Raw genomic sequence first — 27,815 nt, 5'->3', positions numbered from 1 at the left:
GAGATAACCTTATATCTTTCCCTTTCTACTCCACAGGTATTAGTAATGAAACTTCTAGAACAGTATTACAAATTATAGAAAGGTGAGAACTAGACTTAATATCTAATATTTTATTGCAGGAAGATGATGACAGAACACCCATACATCTAACCAAACACCTCTACAAAGTAGAAAAGCCTTTCAGAGTACCTATTATAAGGTAATGTTATGTGATTATTTCAGTAACAAAGCCCACTGCTGGATCTCTGACCAAGGTTACGTTATGCTCTTGCACTTGTGTTCAATAATTACTATTTCTTGCAGGTCTTCAATAGAAGAGCTTCTTGATGTGTATCACAAGCAAGTTAATGTAGCTCTTAAAAATGAGGTAAGGGCATGGTAGATTATTGCTGAACCAAAAGTAGCATGAGAAAGTTTACTAATGAGATAGTTGAAAAAAAGACTTGCAGGTATTCTTGGGGAAACTGAGACCTGAACAAGCTGTCATATGTAAATTTGGAATCATGGATTTTTAGATTGCTTTTCCTATTTTCTTCCTAGCTTTTCTTGCAAGCTAATTATTACCTAATTGTTACTAGGAATTTATCTTCCAAGTCCTGGGATGCAAAATAACCTTTTTCTCAAAAATACTGAAAGAGATTTAATTTAGGGGAATAGGGAAAAGGTCTGAATCTTGACTATGTCAGTTGTTGTCAGCCATGAATGATACATCAGTAACATAAAAATCTATACAAAAGTGAGGAGTAATAGCTGTGTACAATGTGAGTTATAACTGAAGCATGTTTGGGACATACAAGTATTACACAAAGTGTAATAACATCTTATTCTGCACTATTGGATTAATTTAAAATACACTGTCAAAACCATTGTCTATTGCAGTGTATGATAGGTAGCTTGAAACAGTTTGCATGTGGAGTAGTTTGGAGTAATTTCCCAAATGCAAAAGCTAGCTGAAGATAAACTAAGCTTCTCCTTTTAAAGAGGAGTAAAGCGGGTTAACTCCTCATGGTAATGGAACTTGGAGGCTTAAATTCTTGAATGTTAGATAACTATGTTTCTTAAACAGTTTCTATAAGAACAGTCTTGAAATGAATGACTTAATTACCATACTTTTCATTTCCACTATGTTTGCTTGCATCTCCAGGAATGCAGGTCTGAACAAGTTGATGACCACTATTTACATATTCCCTTAATGCTATTTAATTCTCTTGTTGGTGATTCACCACGTTGTCAAGGATAGTTTTGAACACAATCTTTTTGTAGAAGAGTGAGATGTTATTGCCTCTTGATATGGTGGTGGTTTTGTTGCTTTGCCCTTGCAGCTGCTTCAGTTTGCTTGTTTAACTGTGGTTTCACAGGCTGAGGTGAGGAATGCAAAACATCTCAATTCAGACTTATGTTCTACTCTTTCTTCAGTCTTTTTGAGGATGGGAGATGTATCTTGTAGGTGATGATGATTAGGTCCAAATATCAGCAGTTGTGTTTGAATTTTTTTACTTCCTGAAGTGAATTCCTGTAAATATTCAGTAGCTGAAGCTTGCTAATCAAAGTGAAACAGGGTGAAGTAAACAAGTTATTTATATAACTTGTTTATAGCCTTTGATTTCACGTTGTTGGACACTTTAAAATTTAGCTATTGTCTTTTTATTGAGATTAATTTGAGAGCCTGTGAGGAAAATAGCAGTGGAAATTTTGCTTTTCATGTGCCAAAACAGCTGTTATCTTCAAAGTGTTAGCTTTGGAAGTATGGCTTAAATATTTACAATATCTTCTGACTTCTATGGTTATTTTCTTACCAGGACAAAGTTAATTGTTTCCAGGTAACTCCCAATCCCAAAACTTTTGGGATTCTTAGCTATCCATTTGTAGGAAGGTCATGAGAATATGCCTGGAGGCGGGGGGGGGGGGGAGGGGTTGGGAGAGAGTTTACAACTTTCCAAGAGGATATTACACTAATTCCTCTTATTTAGTTGTACATGCTCCTAAGTGATTGTGAAAGAAACCTATACATTAAGCCTTTAAAAAGTAAACAGTTATTGTAAAGCAAATATTTTCATCTTCTACATGTTTTCTTTAAAATTGGATTAGGACTTTGCTTATAGTAAAAAACGAAAACCAAGAAACCTAGGATTACTTAGACTTAAATTAAGTGGCTTTTCTTCTATTTGACGAGAAGAAGGAAGGGAATATTAGGAGCATCTCAACTTGTGTCTTAAGCAACCTATCAGCATTTTCATTCTCTGATAAGAAGCTGATGTATTCCTTTCAAAAAAGATTCCTGTTAAGTGTGCAATCCACCTTTTCCTTCTCCAAGATGACAGATTGTAATTTCTTCCATCTGGAAGAACCATTTAAATTAAGTGATATGTAAGGCAAAGTTGCAACAAACTTTTTTCAAAAGTACATTAAAGCAAAGTAAAAAAGATAAAGTTCCATTATAGAAGCTGTACTGTAGTGTAAGTGTAACTTGAACCTATATGTTTTTTTAAAGAGGGCTGACATTGAAACACTGCTTCTTTAGCATTCTTTCCTCACACTGATTGAATATCTTTTTTTGAACTACGCTATTTTTTTTATGCCATGAGGGAATTTGAGCTTAATATCTCATCAGAAAATACGTGTCTGCCTACAACTGAATAGGAAAATCATTGGAAACCTTGTAATGTTTCATGGGACACCATTCTAGAATCCGTACTACTCCTACGTTTTTGGAGTTGATAATTGAGCTATAAGGAAATTCTCAGTACTGTGGTTTTTACTTAATCAAATTGTTACACTGCAGTTTAATGTAAATGAGATCTCATAATGAAATTTTCTTGGCAATTCATTAAAAAAAAATTTAAAGCAATAATGGGTTTCACAATTGTGATCAGATCAATCTGTTCTTTCATACATTCCTTATTAGAATCAGCATAAAGCAGTAGATCACGTAATTAAGACTGTCAGAAAAATCTGTTCTACCTTGGATTGTGTAGAGACTCCCGCAATAACGGAATCGGTAAAGAAGCTAAGGAGGGCTGTTAATCTTCCAAGGACTAAAAATCCTGAGGTAAACTTTCACACTATAAATTGCATTCTGAGGTATGCTTTTGAACACTGATACATACTATTCATGATCTTTGGTAGTTGCAGATACCAGCAACAGTTCAGTCAGGGTTATGGTGGGTTTTTTCTATTTTATCTGATGTCTTCCATTTATTTTAACATCTCTTTGTTGTTAATGCATTAATCACTTGTTCTTGGAATCCTTTCTTGTTCTAAATAGTGAATTTTTTAAAACTAGTTTTAAAATACTGTTTTCTGGTTCTGTAACTACAGACTTATGTCATAGTAGATGCTACTAAATCTGACCGAGGGAAACTGACAACTAGCTCATGCCCTCTAAATTCAGTGCAGTTATGCTTAAAGGAGGAATTCACATAATGTATTTTCTGTGCAGTATTTATGTGAACACAATAGCATCTTAAAGCACTTAACAGTTCATGCTCCTGCATTCCTGAGCATAGGGACAAAAATATAAATCTCTCAAATAGCACAGATTTTGGTGATAAAACTGCCTTACATTGAATAGTTCACTTGAGCAGAATTGGTCTCAAGTCATGTTTTCAGAAACAGTCATTAAATGGAGAAGTGTGCAAATAAAAAAAGCTAGAGAGTCTTGTAATGCTATTTCTGTTTTCCTGCTGCCTTATTAGAGTGGCGATTCATGTGCTATTCTATTCGCTTTCGGCTTCATCAGTTCAATGATATATTTGTAATACTGAGCAGAAGTCTTGCAAAATGAATGGACCAAATAGGTATAGTTGTCACAAGAACTAAAAATGTTGCAGGGAAATGGAGAAGACATTAAGAAAACTTAGTGAAATACAGTGTATCAAATATTTCTTCAGTGTTTGCTTTTTGATAGGAGAAAGCTGTGGGAATAATTAGATTACAGTGTAAAATAACTTCAATAAATAATGCTATCCCAGTAGAATTTGTAAAAGGTACTTTTTAATCAGTAAAATCCTGCAATTCTCTTGTGATGAACATTACCGTTTAAGCCAATGTTTATGAAGGCATCTAGGATTGCTTTCAGAAACAAAATTGCTGTAAAGATTGGAGCAAGTTGCATCTAAACCTTATGTAAGATATTGTTTGATATCTTTTTAAATTTTTTTAAAGTAGTTTTTTTGTGGTTGGAAGAAGTGGCCAAAAAGTAAAAGAAAACAGTAGATTGTCAAGTAGAAAATTACATGTATAGTGCTGTTTCAACAGTTTGGCATCCTGTCATCCAAAAGTACTTGGACTACTTGACAAGTATGGTGAAAACTTTTTTCTGAAAGGGGAAAATGATGTGATTCCCTACCCTTCCCTAAGTTTCTGCATATTTTCTGTAAGAATGTGAAGGCTTTTGGTAGTTAAAACTTCTTGTTGACAAGATGCTCCATTAATACACTAAAAGGATAAGGAGAGCTTTCATTCTTCTGCAGCAGTTGTGGCAAACTTCTTAGACGTTCTCTGAAGTGTTAGGAATTCACTGGGTTTTGTTTTTAAATCACAAACTTAGTTTTCATTGAAAGTTTTCGTTTTATTAGAAGCTGAATTAGGCATGAAACCCTTTCTTATTAGAAGGGAGTAAATTCCCATGATTTGTTTGTCACCTTTTGGCTTCAACAGTGTCCTTGTTGAGACTAGACATTGCTGTAATACTGTATCATGTTTAGACTTCCAGTTTAGCAGACCAAGAAGCAAACACAGCAGATAGTACAAAGTGATGGTACTTGCTGTTCAGTTTTCTCAGTTGTTTAACGTTTATTCAGTAAATTCATAATAACTCTGTTTACAAAAGATACCTTAACGAATGCCCCAAACAAAACAGCTTTCAGACTTAAATTACTGAGTAATAGGGCTAACAGCATCTTTTTTCATCCATAACAGCTCTGACCCAGTTTTCTCTCTACTCAGAGAAGTTAGGGTGTCCTGAGCAATATTCCAATGTACTGTGTCTTTTAAGAGTTCATAAAGGGTGTCAAAATAGTTGTGACCTGACAGAACATGAGCTTTTGAACTTGGTGAATAGTTGCTGCGTGATATGGAAACTGTAATGCTGTCAGGTAACTCGAGGAACTTTGAGTAAAAAAATGTGTTACATAAACCCAAATATGGGCCTAATTCAGATGTTTCATAATTTCTGTACAAGATACTTAAGAGCAATGGAAAATTAATACAGGTTTCTTGGTACTGAAATTTGCTCTAACTTTACTGTGTAGGTATCCTTAGAATGTGGTGATGACACTAGCAAGAGCTTATCTGGTGAGTCAAGTTCTTCAATTTGATTTAAAAACTGCTTTCAGGTGGCTGTTTTAGGAAGATATGCATTAAAGATAAATTATAATTTAGGTTCACTGCAGCCTGAAAACCCTCTGAAAAAGAGTATAGACCAGTTAACAAGAGCAGTTGAGGCCCTTCTGCAACTCCACAGGAATTCATGTAGCAGTTCTGCAGCAATTTCTCCAAAAGATAGTAAGAGTACTAAGGAAGCATGGACTGCCACAGAACATCTCCAGTTCACAGTATTTGCTGCGCATGGAATTTCTCCTGGTTGGGTGTCAAAGTGAGTAATTTATTAGTTGTAACATTCATCCTTTTGTAGATTATTTTTTTGATATTTAATTTACTTTCTTTTCCTTGTCCAGTTATGAAAAATACTACTTGATTTGTTCTCTGACCCATAATGGAAAAGATCTGTTTAAACCTGTTCAGTCCAAGAAGGTTGGCACATACAAGAACTTCTTCTACTTGATTAAATGGGATGAACTGTAAGTGAATTCAGCATGTTAAAACTCACTAAAATATATTGGGTTTGCTAGTACCTAGCTAGCTGCTGAACACAGTCTTTCAAGCAGCTCTTGCTTCTGATTCCATTTGAAGTGTTCAAAGACCAATGTGTGAGACTTACTGACCAAAATCAGAAATATTTTTCTAAATGGTACTTCACTACTCATTTTAAAAGTGGAAATGGAAATGCTGGACAAGTGCCCTGTGCTAAGGTGTTTGTAGTGTACGATTATAAGGAGTTGGGAAGGTCATAGCATTCCTCGTAATGGGAACAGCTTGCGCTGCTTGAAGAAGGATGAATAAAGCTTGCTGATAAGCAGTGCTCAAAGTACATAAAAGGGGAGGAAAAGCAACTCACTTTTACTAAGGCTAATGCTGTATTGTTTTTTGTTCCAAATACATTGTAACAACTTTGTATCGGAATTTAAGCATCTAATTTAGGATTATTTCTATAAAGAGAGCAGATGCATAAGTGCTTATGAGCATCTGCCTATAACATGAGAATGTTTGGTTTGAGCTACTAAACTTCAGTTTCTCATTATGAGGCAGTCTTTTCTGCTTAATAGTTATCAGGCAGCCTGTCATAACTGGAGCTATGGGTGAGCTCCATGTTGCCCTATATCTATTTTTCTGACTGTTTTTAAAGGTCAGAGATAGACCCTGAGGAATACCCTGAAAGTCTACAGTGACAAATTATTTCAGACCAGGAATGAGACTTTCAGGTTCTAGAATACCTGCCTTCAGAGAGTACTGCAACTACTGTTTTTTTTTCTGATGATGCAAGGGATTAATTGTCAGATCTTTTGCTAGCAAATAGTAGTGTATTACAGTGAAAGATGTGTTAGATTGCTTATAAGTTGCTTAATATAGTTCTAGTGTTTTATAGTGTAACTGGCTTAGTAATACACTATGCTAACTTTTAGAATGATATTGTGGTGTGTTCCAGAAAATCAAACCTAAAGAACATTTTAAGCAATAGAAATAGTGAAACCAAAAACCTTAGTTTGAATTGCTCAGTGAGGTGTATACTCCTCAGCTGCTTTCTTTATGGGTGCTGGTTTTGTACCATTTGGATTTAGCTTTCAGTAATTCCTAGTAGATTCGTTCATTTGGATGGAAACTATTGTCAGCTGACTCTAAATTGGAGAGATTAGGAGGTGGCTAACATGGAATTGTGTGTGTCCTCATAGTGAGTAGAGTGGGAAGACTGGTTATGCTGGACAGTGTGGTTCTGTGTAAGGAATGTGATTTAATAGACAAATATTAAAGAGGGTTGTTCCAAATCTGGCTACAGTGCAGAAGTGTAATTTAGCAGGTTTTGCAAACTATTGGTATAGGAGATAAAGTGAAGTGAAATATTGCATGGAAATATGACATTTGTTCTTCAATGTTAATTAACTTTTTGAAAGCAAGAGGCATCAGTGGGTTATATGGATAAGCCTGTAACTTACTAACAACTGTCTGTCCTCTGACTGACTTTTTTAATACTTTCATTTTACAGAATAATTTTCCCCATCCAGATTTCACAGCTTCCTTTGGAATCACTCTTATGTCTGACTTTGTTTGGAATCTTAAATCAAAGTAGTGGGAGTTCTCCTGACTCAAATAAGCAGAGAAAGGGCCCAGAAACTTTGGGTCAGGTTTCTCTACCTCTTTTTGATTTTAGGCGGTAAGTTTCCAAAGTATGGGTAAGATATAATATGATTTACTCTATATAAAGCTTACTCCACACCCATAACTATAGAAACTGCTTCTCTGCCACTGAATGTGGTAGGCCATGATAAAGGTAAGAATTGTAAACTATATTGTTATGGAAATAATACCTTCAGTTAAGTAGAGTACAAAACATGGTCCTGTGTTGTAGTATTTCCATCTAACTGGCTGAAAAAACTAACCTGCTGGAGGAAGTTAATATTGTTTGGATGAAAGCAGTTTAATTTGCAGGAGATTTTCATAGTAATGTGGGCCAAAAGAGGTCATGTTAGCACCAACTGTTTGTAAGTATGCAGCAGCTGAGTATGTAAGCGTAACTCAAGTTGTCCTTTGAGGAGTCCACTGACATTCAGGTGTTGCCCTATAAGTCATAGGCAGTTAAAGTATCTGCAGGTGTCACTGTCTATGGAATGATAGCCTCTCTTCTACTGAAGGAGTATGGTCTTGGTAGGTGGCATTTCATGGCGTTCTCACAGTAGTTAGTTTGGAGAGAAAACTATTTTCTGTTTAGACAGAGCACTACAATAGTGTGTTGCACCAGGGTTTACTGAATGGCCTGTATATGGCAGCTGTAGAGATGTGAGTGGTCTAATCCACTTGCAGTCTACATAAATTAAATCCAGGTAATTAAAGATACTAGCCAAATATTCCAGTTACAGTTGAGAATAGCATCAATAGCAGGCAGGAGCTAAAACTTGTAGCTAACTAAAACATAGGAAGAATAAAATGTCATACACATGCTTTGGAAGAATCTGTAGTCAAGTTAAAATCCCTTCAGGTGAAGTGTTTCTGGCGTGGCGTAAAATTTCTTTACCTGTGGATGAGACAGAAGGCTGTGGCAAGTATATTAAACTGGAGAATTTTTAAAAAGAACAAGCTGTTCAGTTATGCTTTAGTGGCATGATTTAGTAATTTTATTGGCATCATAAGCTCCCAGTTAATCAATATTTACATATAAAGAACTGTTCATTCTTTGTAACACATATAGACCCTAAAAAATCTTTCAAAATATACTGAAGGCTTGGCCTTCAGGCAGTCTTTTGAGACTGTATTTTGATTTTTAAAGACTGATAGAAGTCTTCTGTGCCTAACATTCGGCACTTAACTTATTTATGAAGTATCCTCAGTTGTGCCTTACTACAGTTGGAAATGGTATTAATATTGGGAATAAACTGGCAAATACAAACGTCATCTGATATGCGCTTGCAGAATCCAGTGACATGAAAAGTCCTGGCAAATGGCAATGTCTATAATGTTCGTATGCCTGTGCCTTTTTTCTGAGAAGGTAAGAAGGTGTGTGTGTGTTCAGTTTATTCCTCAGAGGGCAGAAGTATTCCTTTTCTCCCTTAAGAAATAGGGAGCGCTTAGTTTAGCTGGGTCAACTGTGTCAGCAATGAACTTCTTCCTTTGCCTTTTCCACCTAAAAGTTGCATGCAGTGTTTTAAAGGACTTAAAGTACAGAAGACATCCAGTGAAAACAAATAAATTCATTTGACACTTGATGTTCATAATTCCCTTTTTTAAGCTCAGAACTGTATTGGCTAGTACAGTTTTCTTTCCTGTGTTCTTTTCTGAACATCAATATTGAAATGCTTTTCATAAGATAAATTCTTGTCTCTGCAGTAGAAACACATACTCAGTTTGAAGTATCCTCCTATACCACACTAATATTTTGGAATTGTTTCCTTGTAGTGACCATTGATCTTCTCCAGATAGTATTTTAATAACTAATATCTTGAAGTAAGCAGATTGTGACACTAATACCTGTACATCCTTTTTTCTCAGGTTGTTAACTTGTGGGACAAAGCTCTTGCAACTCTGGACCTCATCACAACCACATCATGCATCAGGGACGGCTAGTAAGAAAGGGAATATGGAAAGAATAGTATTGCAGGTTATATATAATTCTGACTTGATCTGACTATGTTTTGTTTGAATATTGTGACTTGTAACTCTTACATGAGTGGTAATAGATCAGTTAATGTTTTGGAAGAGTGTAAATATTGCTAAGTCATATTTGAAAGCCAGTATAGAATAGTGTTGACTAAACATTAAGGGGAAAGAATGGACAGCTGCTCTAAGTGTATACAAGTAGGTTATTGAATCACTATCTTGAAGTAAGAGAAATTGGAGATGCCTTGGTAGTACATGCTATCAGTACTGGAAGAGAACATCTTTGAAAAGCAATCTGTAGAAATGTATGCTGAGATGGGAGTTGTCTAGACCCAAACAATAGCAATTCCAGTTTCTTTACAGAACATAAGCACCTCTCATTCAAAATTGAGAATCCAAATTTTTCTACAAAGAGAAGGCACCTTGTTAGGCGTGGCCTAGCAGTCCCAAAACATGGTCGGAGTTGGTGGTTGGGTTGAAACTGTTAGTAGTTCTGTGATTAGTCTCTGCTCTAAGCATCCTCACTTCACTTCTGAGGGGTACTCCAACTACTGGATTGTGCAACACCACTGTTGTCATATGTTTAAGCACTATAGTTATGTAGAAGAATTGAGATGGAAAAAAAAATTCAAAACAGTATCTGAAAATTGTTACACATGTAGAACTAAAGAGTTCAGATGCCTAAACATCTGAGGTTGCTGAAAGGGGGAGCTTTCTGTACTGTTCTTAAGGACTTGCATCATCTCTTTTGGTTTTGGTTTGGTTTTTTTTTTTGTTTGTTTTGGGTTTTTTTTTTCAGATTGACTTCCCATCCCATGCTTTTGATATTGAATATAAAATTCCTCAAGCTGCAAAGACTACTGTGCATCATTCCATAGAAACATTAGAAAAACCATTGAGAGAACGTCTCCTTGCCATTCTCTCCAAGGATAACACTATTGGGTATGTTCGTCTCTTTCTGGCTACAGTCTCTTTGTATGTGACAATTTGTGGCTAGGGTACAGAATGCTTATTTATTCTTAAATTTCTTTAATATGATTCTAGTATATTCTGAAGACCTGTGGAGACTGAAGAGACTGAATTAAAATTGCAAAATAATGGTGCTGACTTAGTGAGTTTCCTTGTGCTTTCCATGGCCAGTGTCATAATATTCTCCTGTTACAAGATCGGTACCCTTTTGGCTGCCTGTTATATATGCCTGTTCCTGCTTGGCAGTTGTTCAGATACAGGGAGCAGTGGCAGTTTCAGTAGTGGCTGTTCATATGCCATGGAAGCTTTTCTGGCAGGCTTTCCAACTCATCTGCACCAAACTAACATTAACATTTTGGTTTATTTCAGATTAATAATAAAACTTATTTTTATCCTGCCCAAATTATAACGTTGAACAACTGTTTCTGTAATGTTTGAGGCTTTATTTTGCTTCTTGTTTTAATTTTTGTGGAGGAAATAGCCACATTAATTTCATTCCGGTTTGTGTATTAAATTATCTGTATGTATAAAATGACCAGTAGCATTGGGGTTATTCAAGTGATGGTCTGTAAAGTGCATTATGAACTGAAATGCTTTTGTCTGCAGGCTATCAAAAGAAGATAAAGAATTTTTGTGGGAGAAGAGACATTATTGTCATAGTCATACTAGTAGCCTACCAAAAATATTGGTTAGTGCTCCTCACTGGGACTGGGCAAGTCTTCCAGAAATATATTCATTACTTCAGCAGTGGCCTCCTTTATCACCCTTAGCTGCACTGGAACTACTTGATTCAAAGTAAGAAAAACAATCTAAATAGGTGGGGTACGTGTGTTGTGCATGAAATGACTTTTTTTCAGTAGAAGATTCTGAATGGCATTCTTGTGGAAAATATTGCTGAAATTCTTGTAGCAAAACCAAAATTATTTGAAATTTTGAAGAACACATGCTTACTTTATTCATGTAGGCTTAACCGAGTCATGTAGTGAAAGAATAGCAATAGTGGTTAGGATTTGAAATCTAATTTGCGACAGGAGAGCAAGCTATCCAGCCAAGCTATCAAGACTGAACTTTTGAGAGATTAGTATGCTTGTCCTGAACACGCACATGTGTTTGCATCTTAGGTAATGAAGGGCCTCAAACTTGTAGGTCCTTTATTGAGCTGTTAAAGACTTTATATTGGTTCTTTTGTATCTAGCTGATCTCAAAAAAGAAAAAAAATATCCTGCATGAACAGAATAAACTTAGTGTGGATTTGTGGTGACTTTTTAGGTTTGCTGATCAGGAAGTACGAAATACAGCTGTGAATTGGATAGAGACATTAAGTGATGATGAGTTAACAGATTTCCTCCCTCAGTTTGTGCAGGTAGGGCTTTCTGCCTACACTGAAGTTTGAATTTTTTTGTTCTTGAAAACCCAAAGGAATTGCTTATTACTAGTAGCAGAAGTGCAATTGCATGCCTCTGTACTTAACGCATGTATGGAAAACAATATGAGTAAATAATCGCTCTGTGACTGTCGTATGGATTTGTGGTGATTCTGCCTGTGCATTAGTTGTAAAATCTCAGTCTTCATCTAGAATTAAATCCAGACCTGATTTATTTAATTTTCTTTATATTTAGGCATTGAAGTATGAAACCTACCTTGACAGTGCTCTTGTCAAATTTCTTTTGGCTCGGGCACTGGGAAGCATTCGAATAGCGCACTACCTATATTGGTAAGATGTTCTGTATTCCACTGTTCACTTAATGTTTACTATAAGATTAATACTTCCAGGAAGAAAATATTATTTCTTAATATCGTAGCTCATAACAATGAATGTTATGAATGGAGAGTACACAAAATACAGATCTTGGTTGGGTTTTTTTGATGAAAAAAGAGACAGTGCCTCTACGAGGCAAAAACTTCTTTCCTTTTATATCCTGTATATCATTAACTTTGGATATATATAGAACCAATTCATTAAAATATTTTAATGTCTTAGTATTGCATTGTTTGCCGTATTTTCCTTAGGAAAATTTAACTTAAATCCTTTATTTCAGGCTTCTTAAGGATACACTGTATGATACAAAGTTTGGTGTAAGGTATGAGCAAATTCTTGGAGCTTTTCTTTCAGTCTGTGGAAAAAGGCTGAGGGAAGAGCTCGAGAAGCAGACCAGACTGGTGCAGCTTTTTGGAATGGTAGCAGAAAGAGTAAAGCAAACAAGTGGATCTGCTCGGCAGGTGTGTATAAAATTCCTTAGGAAGATTAGACTGAGTATACCCTCAAAACAATCCACTTAACTGCCTTTTTAGTCTAAGTTCAATAAAATGTTATATATAATATATAGGAAAATTTATGAATCTACCGCTCTACATTTTAACGAGGTAATGGCTTAATAAATTTGATAGGTTTTGTCAAATTTGTTGGCATCTGAAACATAAGATTGTGTGAGGTGATAGGGTAAGAAAGTAGGATGATTTCTGTGTACAATAAACTGGAACTGGATTTAAACCTATTACTGCTGAAGAATGATCCCCCTATGCAAAAGAATGGGATATCTGGTTATATGCTAATAATATGAACGTACAGTTTGATGGAGTAGGATGCTATCAGCTGGTTCAGTCAAAAAAAAAAAAACAAACCAAACTTACAAAACCCACAAACTTGTGTGATATCAGTGTTGAGCTGCTAGGCTTATGTATTTTTAATAGTTAAACCAGCAGTTATAATTTCTAGCATTCCTTTGACACTGAGGAGTTCACAGAATCACAGAATCACAGAATCAACCAGGTTGGAAGAGACCTCAGGGATCATCGAGTCCAACCGTTGCCCTGACACCACCCTGTCAACTAGACCACGGCACTAAGTGCCATGTCCAGTCTTTTCTTAAAGACATCCAGAGATGGTGACTCCACCACCTCCCTGGGCAGTCCATTCCAATGTCTAATAACCCTTTCTGAAAAGAAATTCTTCCTAATGTCCAACCTGAACCTCCCCAAAACATTGGCTTCAGGATAAGTTTGTCTGAAAGTTTTCTGTAGATGCTCTAGTTAAGAAAATGTCAGCTGATTTTTTTTTTTTTTTTTTCCTTTTGTCCGCAGGCTGCCTTGCAAAATGGTATGGAACGTGTGCAGTTATTTTTCTTGAAGAACAAATGCCGTTTGCCTCTCAGTCCCAGTCTTGTGGCAAAAGAGCTAAATATTAAGGTACTGCACATTCAGAGTTTCAAGACCTTTCTGTAAAAATTACATATAGGCAAAGCTTTTACAAATAGAAAAAAATCAACTGAGGTGCTTGAAAGCTCCTTACACCGGGGGGAGGGTTTTAATTAAAAATTCTGATTGAACAAGGCAGTGAAATTAGCTGAGCAAGGATAAAATTTTTACAAATACTTGTGTAAAACCAATGAAGGTACTTGTATTAAAAAAATATATATTTGTAATAACTTACTATTTCTTCAGACCCTGTCTCTTTTGAGATCAACAATCTTGGTTATACTGAAGCAGGGGACTATTCAAAGTGCATGAAAAAGTTCTGTTTGCAGTAGTAATTGAAAGAAAAAATTGAGCAAGGCTATAAAGTTCAAACAATTAGTAGATACTGTGAAATAAGTGAAACTACCTGTTACTGGCTGTGTCAAAGGGATGCACTGAATCCAGAGAGGCAGACAGTAGCTTTATTGTATTGTGAAGGTCCAGCAAGTAATAATGTAGGAGAAGCAGGTAAATTATTTTTCCAGAACCCTGAAAGGTTTCACAATATCAGCTCAATCAGTTGTGATTACATCATCATGCAGGACTGAGAATCTAAAGGTCTGGGAACACTGGATTTAATATTGTGTGGAGAGACAGTCTTGCTTTCTTTTTCTACTGTAACTATTAAATCATGAGTTTGTACTTGAAAGTAGATAAATGAGAAAATACTGTGAAACGTGCAAATACCCATTTTTTAATAATATCTTGTAGGTTTCAAAAAAAGCTGCTGATAAAATATTTATCCATGTTTTATTCACTCTTCCCTTCAAAATGTATGAAACATCACTGTGTAGCACTATTGGCTTTTGTACAAGAATTCAACAAGTAACAGCCAAAGGGCTCTTTATTCAGGGGAAGCATGTATTCGCCACAATTGCAATGCTAGAAGTCTGAATAGGCACATTGTGTGTCAAACCTGCTTCTTGTCAGAATGTCGTGTTTTCTGGGCTAGCAGGAATAGTTCTTCTTGAGTATTAACACTAACTCTACTTGTAGGCATGTTCTTTCTTCAGTTCCAATGCAGTACCACTGAAAGTTGCACTGATAAATGCAGACCCTCTGGGAGAAGAAATTAATGTGATGTTTAAGGTAGGCCTTACATTTGTGTTGGAGAAAAAAAGTTGAATGATAATCACTGTTTCACTGGTATCAATTAACTTGAGCATAGACCAATAAGCCTAGTTATTTTGTGAGTTTGCTCCTGTGTATCTAGAAACCAACGTCTGAACGGGTTGTGAAATGTGAAAGTCAGTCTACTGCATGTGAAAGCTTAAATGTAGCCTATTTCTCTTAAGGGTGTAGCTATGAGGAAGTAAGTAGCATAACATATCACTTCCTAGAAACATAAAGCAATTAAAATCTGAAGTTTAGTTTTGCTGAAAGCATATTACGTCTCTAGGTAACTTTTATTTTTCCATTTAAGGTTGGAGAAGATCTGAGACAAGATATGTTGGCTTTACAAATGATTAAGATTATGGATAAGATCTGGCTGCAGGAGGGACTGGATCTACGGATGGTTATCTTCAAGTGTCTCTCAACTGGAAAAGACCGAGGTGCAAAACCAGATGCTGCCTATAATCTTTGTTCCCTCGCTTCAATTTTTTTGTCACACCAATAGTGAAAAATTTCTGTGCAGAGGCAGGCCCAAGAAACAGTGGAAGGCCAGAAGCCTTCCATGGAACTTCAGTACTCAGGAGTATAGCAAGTTAAATTGCTCTGAATTTCCTGGTGGCTGAGTTGCATTTAAATGTGTTTCTTCTCTGGAATCCTGAGATTCTTACATGTTCTGTTGTCAATGAACAGTGGTGCAAACAAGTAAATATACTGATAAAACCTAAGGTTTCTCTCGATGCCCTTACTGCAACACACAAAAATAATGGTGCCATAGCAATCCTGATTCTGGAAGTTTAGTTATGGTGAAAGAAAGTATTCGAGTCAAAACTGGAATTCTAAAGTATTTGGAATCTGCTGCAGTTGAGTCAGGGAGTGTCAGTCATGTACTGAAATGTGCAAAAAGAAGAAAAATTTTAAAACACCCACACACACACTGTCTACCAGAATTAGTGTCATATGCTGGTAAAAGTTCCTTGGGAATGTGAGGCTGTCTTTTTGGTTTGAAACTAGGTCACAGAACTCTTAAGTTTGAGTGTAAATACTGCCCTGCACCTTGAACATGTTTTTTGCTAGTTTTCACTAATTCTCTAGAGTTAGCCAATAGGAACCACAGGATCTTTAACAAGATAAATAATAACTTAAATATTTCTTTAGTCAGATGCTAGAACAGCATGATGAAAACTTTTATACATGGAAACGTTGGAAATTTAGATTATCAAAACCAAACAAAAAGCTTTTATTTATGTAAGACTTGCTTCTTGGAGAAACAGGTGGCTTTTCTTCCTCCTTTGAATTATGACTTGATTGCGTAGCATGTTACATTTTTTTTGCTGCTGCTAATATTAGTATTCCTAAAGTACTTAAAGGATTAAAGTAAAAAAGAAAAATGGATGTGAATTACAGATCTGCCTTTAGTAGCTCTTGCCAAGATAGAAGGAAAATTCTGTTAATCAAATAAATGTTTTCTTTTTATGATTTAGCTATATAAATATTTTTAGTAAATGGTACCTCCAAAATAAGGGCACATGTAAAGCCCACTGCCTTATTTCTGGAGCAACAGTCTGGTCTGTTTCAACACTTGACAGCAGTTAAAGTTACCAGATTACTTAAGTGTCAGTGTATGAGAAATGTCAGCATCAAAATATTTTGCAGTTTTTGCTGATAGACCAATGTTAGTTTATGTAGTAGAAAGTAATTATTCAAAGTATAATTTGTATGTGCGTTCTAGCAGCTGTAACTAATTCTGGTAAAGTAAGCCTGACTTGGATTGCTACATGTGTTTCATGATATGCTTTGTAATATAGTCTTGTGGAAATGCGTAGTAGACTAATAGCACTATTTTTACACCTAGCTGGGTTTTGAAAGAAGTTAGTCTAAGGTTATAAAATCCATCGTTGTCAAGAAAGTTTCTACTGAATAATGAAAATGCAGTGTAACTTAAGGAGATGGTTAAATACACTTTATTATATTTTATATAAAGGCATGGTAGAGCTTGTTCCTGCTTCAGATACACTTAGGAAAATTCAAGTGGAATATGGAGTGACAGGTTCTTTTAAAGACAAGCCTCTGGCAGAATGGTTGCGAAAGTATAATCCTACAGAGGAGGAATATGAAAAGGTAACTTTTTTCAGTGTTGTTCTTTTTTTAAGATATTTTTAAAGGGATAAATACCATCTTATTAAAGAAAGAAGTTCTTATTCCAGATCTTCCATTGAAATTTTTGTTTTAAATCTTTAGGAAACTTAACTTTTCCTATACTTGAAAAAGAGAAAATTAAAATCCCTTATATAACTAAAAAGGAGCCAGATGGATGCTCAGGATTCACATCAGGAGTTTTTATTGGATATGGAAAAAATGTACGTCAAATTTAAGATAGGGAGGAATGGTGGCTGCTCTTAATTGTGGTATAGGAGCAGTGGCCTCTTACACTAGCAAATGGGATTCAAAAAATAAAATGTTTTCTTTTAGCTGCAACGCTGTTACAACACATTGGAAAAATAAATCTTGTACCCTTTTATTTTCTCTGCTAACATACTTATTTCTTTTTGTGATTTGTCTTCAACTGCTCTTTTCTCTTTCATTTATTTGAAAAACAAAACAACCATTTTTGCTGGAAAGTGATGTCTGAAGATTTTTGCAAAGCTATCTGTTTGAAGAACACTGTTTTGGAAAAAAGCAAATTTTAGGGCCTGTGTTGTCTGGCTTGGATTTTACCCTTGTCAAGATTGACTGTTGAATGCATGCGTGATGTTTTTGCACTGACATTTGATCTCAATTCACTTTTTTTCTCTCCCTCCCAGGCTTCAGAAAACTTCATTTACTCTTGTGCAGGATGCTGTGTAGCTACTTATGTATTGGGAATTTGTGACCGCCACAATGATAACATAATGCTCCGAAACACAGGGCATATGTTTCACATCGACTTTGGAAAATTTTTGGGTCATGCACAAATGTTTGGTAGCTTTAAAAGGTATTTTCTGTAACTGAGCAATGTAGAGAATTAAGTGGTTTTTAGTATATTTTTATAAGCATTATAATTCTAAGCATTAACTTTTAAATTTCTCTTATCTGCTGTTCGCATTATGAAGCAAATATCTTCCAATTTAACCACAGTTTCCAGAATGCATTCAAACTTAACTGTGTAGAATTAATTTTGAAAAGGCTCCAGCTTCCTGTTTCCATATTTTGATCTCTAGAACTGTTTTAAGTCAAAGCGCATAGGCATAGCTTTCAAATAAAGTTACTGTTCTACCTACTGGTAGATTGAAATAAGGAATTTGGTCTCCTAAACATCATTTAACTTCAGTGCTTCCAAACTGCATTCATTCCTTAAGAGCTTTGTGCTATACACACTTGGCAAATCTCAATGGGAATTTCTTCACAGTAGTTATGAAAGCCAAGTATTTTGGTACAGGAAAAGATTAATATAACTTTTTATTGCTGTTGGGAGCCTTACATCTAACACAAATCTTGGTGTCATGCTTTTCTAGGAATATTGGATAAAACTGTAGTGTAGTTTCACCTTTTTAGCTATATTCATGCAATTATGTATTGTATGCTCCTTAGGTAAACTTTATGAATGAATTGAGTGCCAGAGAAATTGAATGCCAGAACCTTTACATCGTCTGAATATCTGAGTGTGAAACAAATGAGAACAGACTCTGGCTCATAAAAACAGTAGTGAAGGTCAATGTTATACAAGAGTGAACAGCAAGTTTGTATTTACTGCCCCTCTATATAGGGGAAGATAATCTATATCCAGGATAGAGGAGTTATGTTTTAGTCAGGTGATAATATAGTCATTACATTTGTTTTGGTGTGTTATGGCTTCTAGAAACGAGGGGTAGAAGGCATTGTAAGGTAACCTGGCTTCCACGTGCTGCTCCAGGAGATCTGCTGTAGGTCCAGTACCATGTGAATGTGCTGGGAATCTGAGATAGTACTTAGCAAGTGAACCCAACCCAAAAAAGTACAATGGCATTACTGGATTATTTCATATAATTACCTCGGGGTGGGAATGGAAGGGAGGAGGAAGCACATGACAAAGTGAATAGACCTTATAACTAACTTATGAATTCTATGCTCTTTGAACAGGGATCGAGCTCCTTTTGTGCTAACATCGGATATGGCTTATGTCATCAATGGTGGTGAAAAACCCACTATTCGCTTTCAGTTGTTCGTGGATCTCTGTTGTCAAGCTTACAATTTGATAAGAAAACATGCAAACCTCTTCCTTAACCTACTTTCATTGGTAATAATTTTATTAAATTCAACTGAAACTTGATAGATCTCTCTTGTTGGATTGTATTAAATGCTATGCTTTTTATGCTGCAGAAACTCCTAATGCATGCTTTTAAAAGCCAGAAACATCAGAAGTACTTTTTAGGAAGGTTGTATTTGGATTTTTCTTTTAAGCTGTTTTTTTTTTTTTTTTTTTACTACCTACCTGTTTACTGAGAATTTAAAATTAAGAAGATACCATAAGTTACCCTGCAAAGTGTTCTAACTGCTTTTAACTCAGCAGAAATGGTGAAGGGAATAACTGTTGATTGTAAGTAATTATTGGCTATTGCTGTTAGCATTAGCAAGTTAGTGCAGCTTCAAATGAGCTTGATAGTCTATGAGTTTTAATCATTTCAGTGTAAAATTGTATTTGTTTTATTGCATTAAAACTGTAAATTCCTGCAGATGCTTGCTTCTGGGTTACCAGAACTAAGCGGAGTTCAGGACTTGAAGTATGTCCAGGATGCTCTCCAGCCCCAAACAACAGATGCAGAAGCTACCATTTTCTTTACAAGGTACTGGATAAGTGAAAACTAAAATATCTACCATCATCATTCTCTTAATGGGAAGTTTCTGCTATGAAAAAATGCACCAAGAATGTTCACAAACATGTCTGTAGAAGTTGAATAGTTACAGTGTACAGTCATAAAATATTAGTTAACTCATGAAGTACATAAATAAGATCAGTTTCATATAAGATTAATGGTTGTGTTAAAATACTTTGCCTTTACGGGTAGCCTTGTGCAAAAAATTTTGTTTGAAATACTGAGAGCAGATAATTCTGTTTGGCTGTTTGAGACTTGCATTTTGAATGCATCCTAAACTGCTTAATAGCAGTGTATATGGCGGGAACCTTGTAATGCATGTAAAGAAGTTCTCTCTTTCAAGAAGTGCTTTTGCACACTGGGGAGGGAGGGATGATGCTCCAGTGTAGCAAGCAGGGGGATGTGTATATATAGTGCAACTGAGTTGTTGCTGTGTGTTACAAAATGTGTTATTGTACTTCATTTTAAATATACGGGGGAAACTCATTAATGTTTATAAATATGTAAAGGGCAAGTGTCAAGAGGATGGAGCCAGGCTCTTCTCAGTGCCATCCCTTGACAGGACAAGGGGCAATGGGTGCAAGCTGGAACACAGGAGGTTCCACTTAAATATGAGGAAAAACTTCTTTACGGTGAGGGTGACTGAACACTGGAACAGGCTGCCCAGAGAGGTTGTGGAGTCTCCTTCTCTGGAGACATTCAAAACCCGCCTGGACGCGTTCCTGTGTGATATGGTCTAGGCAATCCTGCCCCGGCAGGGGGATTGGACTAGATGATCTTTCGAGGTCCCTTCCAATCCCTAACATTCTGTGATTCTGTGAAACTGCAGTAGTATGCATGTAGCTTTTTTACCAACTCTGGACCAAAGACTTCACTTCTTGGATAACAACCCATTCCAGAGTTTTGATACTGAATCTTCTGTTAAATGCTGATAAGATGCTATTAATGTAGCCCATTGATCACTTTTTAGTTTAAAACCTGTTTCTCTGTCAGTAAGAAGTTGTTTTTTATTTTTCTTAGACTGAAGTCTGATTCATTAACAGAACTACTTCTTGTGTGTTCTGACATGTGCTCTAGTATTTGATGTTTTTTCTTTTCTAGGTTGATTGAATCCAGTCTGGGAAGTGTTGCCACAAAGTTTAATTTCTTCATTCACAATTTGGCTCAGCTGCGTTTCTCAGGTCTACCCTCTAATGATGAACCCATCCTCTCATTTTCTGCTAAAACATATTCTCTTAAACAAGATGGCAGAATCAAACAAGTGTCTGTGTTTACGTATCAGAAGAGATATAACCCAGATAAACACTATGTAAGTATGTGGAATCTGTTTCCCCTCAGTTGAAGATACTGTTCATTTTCTTCCAACAAGATCCATTCTCCTTCTTGCCATAAATTCAGTACTTAATCACAGAGAATTAGTCCAGGGGAAGCTTGCCTTGTTTAGCCTTAAGTAGCTAGCTTTGAGGTAGACAACTAGGTTCCCTTTATTGACAGAGATTTAGTAAATACAGCTAAAGATACTTACTTGTTCAGTTGGGTGCTGTAGAGTTTTCTGAAGTCTGACTGATTTGACTATAATGGGAGCATAGAAACCACACTTAGTCAACACCCAAAACTAAGCCCCACTGTGGATGACTTGAAAGTAAAAACAAAACCCTTGATTGAAATCTAGATGGGAATGGGCCTGCTTGCTTGCTTCTGGAGAAGAACAGAGTTCTTTGGCTCTGGCTGAGATGGAGTTATCTTTCTCCACAGCAGCCCACAGAGTGCTGTGTTTTGGATGTTTTACTAAAACTGTGTTGATAATGCACCATGGGTTTAGCTGTTGCTGAACAGTGCTTGTGCAGTGGCAAGGCTTTCTATTTTTCTTCCACTTTACCCGTGCCCCCCCTGCAGTGAGTAGGCTGTAGGTGGGCAAGGAGTTGGGAGGGGACATAGCAGGGACAGCTGACCCAAACTGGCCAGAGATACTCCATAGCATATAATGTCATGCTTAGCAATAAAAACTGGGGGTAGAGGGAGAAAGCAGGGGGGTGGGAGGATGTTGCCTTCCAAGGTGGATGTTGCTTGGGGACTGGCTGGGCACAGGTTTGCTTGTGGGAGGTGGTGAGAGATTGTCTTTGCGTCACCTCCCCTCTCAAGGACTGTCTTTATCTCAACCCACGGGTCTTCTTGCTTTTGCTCTTCTTCTCTCCCCCCTCCTATTGGTGAGGGGGTGGGAGTGAGCAAGCAGCTGTGTGGGTGCTTAAGTACTGGCCAGGGTAAACCAACCACAGGACTGCTAGAGTACAGATTGGTATTTTTAGCATCCAATAATTTTCTTTAGAGTGAAGATACTTCTTGAAAAGGATCTAGAAGGAAGCAGAAAGGGCAGAAGTAGTGCTGATAGAGGTGATTTTAAAAAACAGGGATTTGAGTCATGTTTATGTGCTTATGTAGCTGCCTTCTGTAAAATGGCTCCTTCCTCAATAGGAGTCATTAAGTCAAACACTATCTGTTTTTGTTCTGACCTTCCATTAAAGTGGTATTTCCTTCTCCTAAGTAAAAGCATAATTTCCTGTATTAATGCACCTACACTCCTAGTCAGTCCTGCTAGAGGCAGCAAGCATTACAATTTGCCCTCAGGATTTTGGTAGACCTGGGCTACACTTTAAGACTTGTATTAATATTTGTATTCCTATGCAGACGTGTAACCATCTTCAATTTATTTATTTTTTTTTTTACTTCTCTACTGCTGTTTGCTGGCCTAGAATAGCCAGCTCAAGTTACATTTTCCTCAAGTTGCTTAAAAAGTGAGCTATATTGATATATGCAAATGTACATCTCTTTCGAAGTTGTATTTGCTGTAAATGTCTTAATCTGGTAAGACGCCAGCTGGGGAAGGTAGAACAAAGCTGAATAATGCTAGAAGTGAAGAAGAGCTTTGTACTGAATCACTATACGATAAATGTATTTGAGCACTCCTGGTCTAAGCCAAAACAGCCTCTTATCTTCCAGGAAACTATTAAGATGTAGTGTCCTTCTGTCTAGATTTTCAAAGCTCTTCCCAGTTGCACATTTTTTAAATATACGTTAACTCATCTGCCCATAAAATGAGTCCATTGAATTGAATTTTCTGTGTAGTTTCTCAACCTTCATTTCCCTTTCATAATAATGTGAATAGCTGCATCCTGGGAATGTACCCCCAGTATTTTTAAAAATTCCTTTTATGTAATGCAGTACACTTGCATCTGCCTACCAAAGGATCGCTTTAAAAGTGGAATCCTTTAGAATCTCGAGATAATTAGATTGAAAAAAATTAGGCATTAGTTTCCTCCATATCCACACCTGAAAAGTTTTGTGGTAGTTCTAGCCCCACAGATACATGTCTAGATGTAATCCCGCACTGATGTCTTAAAATTTTATACACCTGCTATACAGTATGAACTTACAATGAGTCTTGAAAGGGAGAATGTGGACAGCTTAGCCTCAACGACTTTTATTCCCCCTGTCAGATATGGATCTACATTACGGGAAGATTATGTGATGTTACTTTGCATTACAGTAGGGCTATTTGTAATTCTAACTCTACTATAAAGTGCAAGCACTGTTACTGGGATATGTATGCAGGAGAAGGATTACCATATGTCCTGGTTTGGCCCAAACCAGGCCAATTAGTCTTAGAGAAACCAAGGTCACTGCTAAATTCCTCACTGCTTATGAGTGAAGAGCCGAAGGGGGGTCGCACCTGCAGGGAGGAGCAGATAGGGCAGGTGACCCAAGATTGACCAACGAGGTATTCCATCCCATACATGTCATTCTCACTTTCCTATTTATCACTAACCCACTGCCTCCTGGAGGTGGGGCCCAGGAGGGAGGGGCCCTCCTGCCTCCCACTGATTGGTACCAGCTTTGCCAGTTTCCAGTTAAAAGCCTGCAGGTGTGATGGCAGGGAGGTATTGCATTTTCCCCTCTGCCCGTGCTGGGGGGAGGTACTGCATTTTCCCCTCTGCCTGTGCTGGGGGAGCAACTCTGCCTGAGGAGGATTTCCAAGCTCTTAGTCTTGGCTTTGTATATATTTGTATATATTTGTATATATTTGATTATTTCTATTATTATTGTTATTATACTCTTTTTCATTATTATAGTTTATTAAAACTGTTTTAACTTTCCAACCCATAAGTCTCTCTCCCTTTTCCCTTTCCCTTAGTGGGAGGGAGAGGGTTAACAGAGAGCATCTGCCACCTGGTTAATAGCTGGCCCAGCTTTAAACCGTGACACCATAGTAGAAAGAGTTAATTGTTAAGAAAATTATATTAAGTTAGTTCTCTAATATTGTTACTACTTTTATCTTTGGGGGGTTTTTTTTGTGTTTTGGGCAGATCTATGTCGTGAGAGTTTTGAGAGAAGGGCAAGTTGAGCCAACATTTGTCTTCCGAACATTTGATGAGTTCCAGGAGCTCCACAACAAACTTGGCATTCTCTTTCCTCTTTGGAAGTTACCAGGGTATGTTCCTAACTCACTCATCACTATTACAATGGAAGCAACAAAACTGCTCCCAGCTGGGTGGAGGAGAAATAGTGTGACATGGAGACAAAACTGCTGAGAGGCAAACTAGACCTCAGAGTTGGCAATTAAGGGAGAAAACTGTTGTGTCTAAATTTTAAGGAGGAGAGCCAGAGGAGCAACTCAGTGTCTTTAGTCTGTGTGTCATATCCCTTGTAACAGTTACCTATAAATGTTTCCTTGCCTTTCTATGATGCTGTTACCTATTAGTGTGCTGTGTTTCCACTCATGATTGACATAAAAAGAAAGGATGTCAGCACTTGGGGATGGAAATGACAATGAAATCTAACTGTACTTATTTCAGAGAAATTAACTGAAAACTCTATCTTGTTCTTCCCCTGTAGTTTTCCTAACAAGATGGTTCTGGGAAGAACCCATATAAAAGATGTAGCAGCCAAAAGAAAAGTGGAGCTCAACAGCTACATACAGAGTCTGATGAACAGTTCTTCAGAGGTGGCGGAAGTGAGTTCTAATAACTTAAGCAAATCCAATGCAACTTTTTCAGATTTTGGTGCTTGTTAGCAAACTAATATGTAACGTTTCTTCCAAATTTAGTGTGATCTTGTTTATACTTTTTTCCATCCATTACTTCGTGATGACAAAGTGGAAGGAATAGATGGAATAGCCAGACCTACAGGTAGGTGATGTTTTTGGGGGATGTTTATAAATATGACTATAGTATGACACCTTTACAATGTGGGGGGTTTTTAAAATCTTTTTTAATTACCTTTCACTTTCCCTTGCTGAAAACTTTGCATCGCTGTCTTGTGAAATATGCCTGCGTACAGTTTCAAGGAAATAAAAACATGCCAAAAAGTGCAACAATATATGTGATCACTTAGGCTTACTTATGGCTTAACTAAATTATTCAAGTTTTTACTCTAAACCTCCAAGTTGATTTTTACAGGGGAATGCAAAAATCTTTGAAACTTATGGTCTTGCTCTTTTATTAGAGAACTAGAAATAAAATCAGAAACTTGGTCTAAGGCTTGTATTTTCCCCACATATATAATTAGTGTAGTACTGATGAAAATGTACAAATATTACAGAGGACATAATTGTATATTTTTTCAGATGCAAGTCCATCAAGTCCTACCTCAGGCAAAGTGGGAGGAGAAGTGAAGCTATCCATATCATATAGAAATAGCACTCTATTTATCATGGTGATGCACATTAAAGACCTGGTAAGTAAAGATACTGAGCTCACTGCCAAAAACCGTTTCCATTTTGTCAATTACCTTGATTTAGGTTGATGCAGGAATGGTGAAACTATCTCTCTTCCTCCAAATTTTCCAACTGCCAGCTTAATTAACTGCAGCTTTTGGTCAGCTTGATTGCAAATTCTAGATAGTTAAAAACAAATACTCAAATAGGTGTGCACTAACTAGTTTTTTATCTTGTCTTTGTAGGTTACAGAAGATGGTGCAGATCCAAATCCCTATGTAAAAACATACTTACTTCCAGATACACACAAAACATCCAAACGCAAAACCAAAATCTCCCGGAAGACAAGAAATCCAACTTTCAATGAAATGGCAAGTTAAAATTTATGTAGTAACTCCCTATGGTTTGCTATTGTCTCTGATTCTAAGCAGTAATGAAAGTATTGTCTAAACAAATTGCAAAGATATATAAGTGGAAAAGGAACTTGTTTGAAAAACTTTGTGCACTGTTTAAAAAAAAAACAAAAAAACAAAACCAAAACCAAACAAACCAAACAAAGCACCAAACCCAAAAAACCCAAACCAACTGAGTAGGTAAATGTACTATTACAAGTAAGCAGAAATTTCTCAGACTGGCTCTGAGGAGTGACGGGGAGGAGGAAAGGAATCTTCCCCCAGATTCCCTGATTCATAATGTGGAAAAGAATGAATTCAGAATTCTTGGCATGCAAACAGTACTTCAATCTAAAAATACTGGGCCTTTTAAACACTTAACGTTGGGAGCACAAAATAAAATATGGATGTACTTCAGCCCATCCTCTGAGAAACAGACATACTGAATGGTCGTAATGTGCAGCTAAGACATCCATCAGTGGCTAGGCAGTCAGAAGAAAGGGCAATCTGTGTAACTTCATTTGGATAACCACAAAATTCTTGACTTATCTTCTAGCTCGTGTACAGTGGATATAGCATGGAGACTCTGAAACAGAGAGAACTTCAGTTAAGTGTGCTCAGTGGGCAGATCGTTACGTGGAACTTTTTCTTGGTGGAATTACACTCTCCCTAAAGGACTTCAAACTTGAGCAAGGAGAACTGTTAACTGGTATCGACTAACTGCTGTACCCTATCTGTGAACTCAGTTCTACACCTGAGTAAGACCAGACTATTGTATACATTTGTGCTTTGTGCATCTTCCTACTTGAAGAGTAATTTGTACATCTTAAAAATCAGAGACTCTGCATTTCAACAGATATGTTGGACCAACGTTCATGTAGCCTAATTTGGAGGAGTTCTAGAAAACCTGGTGTATGCTTGTGCGAGTGTTATCAAAGCATCATTGTAATGTTAGAGTTGTGGGTAAGGGAGGGGGTTTTTAAACGAATCCATGAGAGTAAGATGAACAGTTTGACCATGCTGGTTGGTTAAACCATAAGTTAATCATTAGGCCCGTGGATATAGTGCATTTTTGCATTTAATTTTTGTTACTGGTCATCCATGGCATGATGCTGGAGAACATCAAAGAAAATGACATTTTTAAGATTACATTCCCACTACTAAATAGACATCACAGAAGCAGCGACAGGTAAAATTTTGGTGGCTTCACACACACCTGTAGAAATGAAGGTTGAAGGGCTGGAAAAATTCCTTAGCGTTGCATTTAATCCCAGATTCATGCTTCTCTGAGACTTATTGGAGTGAGTGCCAATAATGGAAGTTGTAAATAACGGTGCCTTATAATTCAAATGCTTCTCTTTTACCTCATTTCTGGTATTTAAATGTATATACAAGTTAACTCTCAGCCCCTTAAAAAGGGGAAGCATTCTCATATCTGGTAACTTGCAGGTCCTACTGGAAGTCTTTTCCTGAGGTGTGTTATTTACAAATAACATCACTTATACTGATTTTCATAGTTAGTGCAACTTATATAAATTTTTTTTCTACTCTATCTTCTATCCATGATCTCCAAAAACTGAGTGAAGACTGGTGGAATGTGGTGCTGTGGGAAATGCGCCCAGCTTCTCAGTGTTTTGAAATGTCTTAATTGCTAGAACTTTTAAATACTGCCATGATTAAATGCGGAACAGATTCAAACACTAAAATCCCAAAGCGGCATTTGCAACTAAATTACTGGCCTGCACCTCCATGTAAAGGATGGCCTCTAGTTAAAAAGCACAGCTGCTGAATGAATTACAGGCCAGAAATGAGTTGCATTAACAGAGCTTTGAGAGAGGAAGTCAGTCACTTTTTTTAACAGTTCACACAACAACCTATTTCTCACTCGCAGTAAGAATTAATTCCACCAAAAAATACTTGATTCCGAGGAACATTAGATTTGAACTGTATTGTGACAGTGGGGTACAAATGTGACTTACTGTCTCCTGTTGATACCACTGGTTACTTGATGAGGTGTTTCAGCACTACAGCTGTAGCCTTTCTATTCACCTTACTCAATGTTTTGGATGATCATGTTGTCTAAACAAAGCTATAGAGTAGAGTTGCACACTTTTCTTTAGCACTGAATCTTGAAGCAAGACA

At 36.8% G+C, this 27,815-nt stretch overlaps 1 protein-coding gene across 3 annotated transcripts in view; it reads left to right on the top strand.

Moving 5' to 3' along the window:
• PIK3C2A (phosphatidylinositol-4-phosphate 3-kinase catalytic subunit type 2 alpha) overlaps positions 1-27,548 on the top strand; it is a 53,912-nt gene extending 26,364 nt beyond the window's left edge. For 2 of the 3 annotated variants that reach the window (XM_068400083.1, XM_068400082.1), the window contains 27 exons: positions 120-199; positions 304-367; positions 2,906-3,049; positions 5,253-5,295; positions 5,383-5,596; positions 5,679-5,801; positions 7,322-7,489; positions 9,319-9,427; positions 10,226-10,368; positions 11,002-11,190; positions 11,665-11,758; positions 12,015-12,109; positions 12,435-12,615; positions 13,477-13,581; positions 14,626-14,718; positions 15,053-15,182; positions 16,724-16,860; positions 17,544-17,713; positions 18,838-18,994; positions 19,432-19,541; positions 20,673-20,880; positions 23,933-24,057; positions 24,462-24,579; positions 24,673-24,754; positions 25,192-25,301; positions 25,527-25,652; positions 26,230-27,548. In XM_068400083.1, coding sequence (XP_068256184.1) covers positions 120-199; positions 304-367; positions 2,906-3,049; positions 5,253-5,295; positions 5,383-5,596; positions 5,679-5,801; positions 7,322-7,489; positions 9,319-9,427; positions 10,226-10,368; positions 11,002-11,190; positions 11,665-11,758; positions 12,015-12,109; positions 12,435-12,615; positions 13,477-13,581; positions 14,626-14,718; positions 15,053-15,182; positions 16,724-16,860; positions 17,544-17,713; positions 18,838-18,994; positions 19,432-19,541; positions 20,673-20,880; positions 23,933-24,057; positions 24,462-24,579; positions 24,673-24,754; positions 25,192-25,301; positions 25,527-25,652; positions 26,230-26,346 — 3,435 coding nt within the window. In that variant the 3' untranslated portion in view covers positions 26,347-27,548. The remainder of the gene's footprint in view (positions 1-119; positions 200-303; positions 368-2,905; positions 3,050-5,252; positions 5,296-5,382; positions 5,597-5,678; positions 5,802-7,321; positions 7,490-9,318; positions 9,428-10,225; positions 10,369-11,001; positions 11,191-11,664; positions 11,759-12,014; positions 12,110-12,434; positions 12,616-13,476; positions 13,582-14,625; positions 14,719-15,052; positions 15,183-16,723; positions 16,861-17,543; positions 17,714-18,837; positions 18,995-19,431; positions 19,542-20,672; positions 20,881-23,932; positions 24,058-24,461; positions 24,580-24,672; positions 24,755-25,191; positions 25,302-25,526; positions 25,653-26,229) is intronic. The other variant, XM_068400084.1, reaches the window with a different exon arrangement.
• Positions 27,549-27,815: the final 267 nt, after the last annotated feature.

The sequence above is a fragment of the Nyctibius grandis genome, chromosome 4 (assembly GCF_013368605.1).
Source record: "Nyctibius grandis isolate bNycGra1 chromosome 4, bNycGra1.pri, whole genome shotgun sequence".
In the NCBI taxonomy this organism is placed as follows: Eukaryota; Metazoa; Chordata; class Aves; order Nyctibiiformes; family Nyctibiidae; genus Nyctibius; species Nyctibius grandis.
The sequence above is the reverse complement of the archived record's forward strand: the minus strand, read 5'-3'. Positions and strand labels throughout refer to the sequence as shown.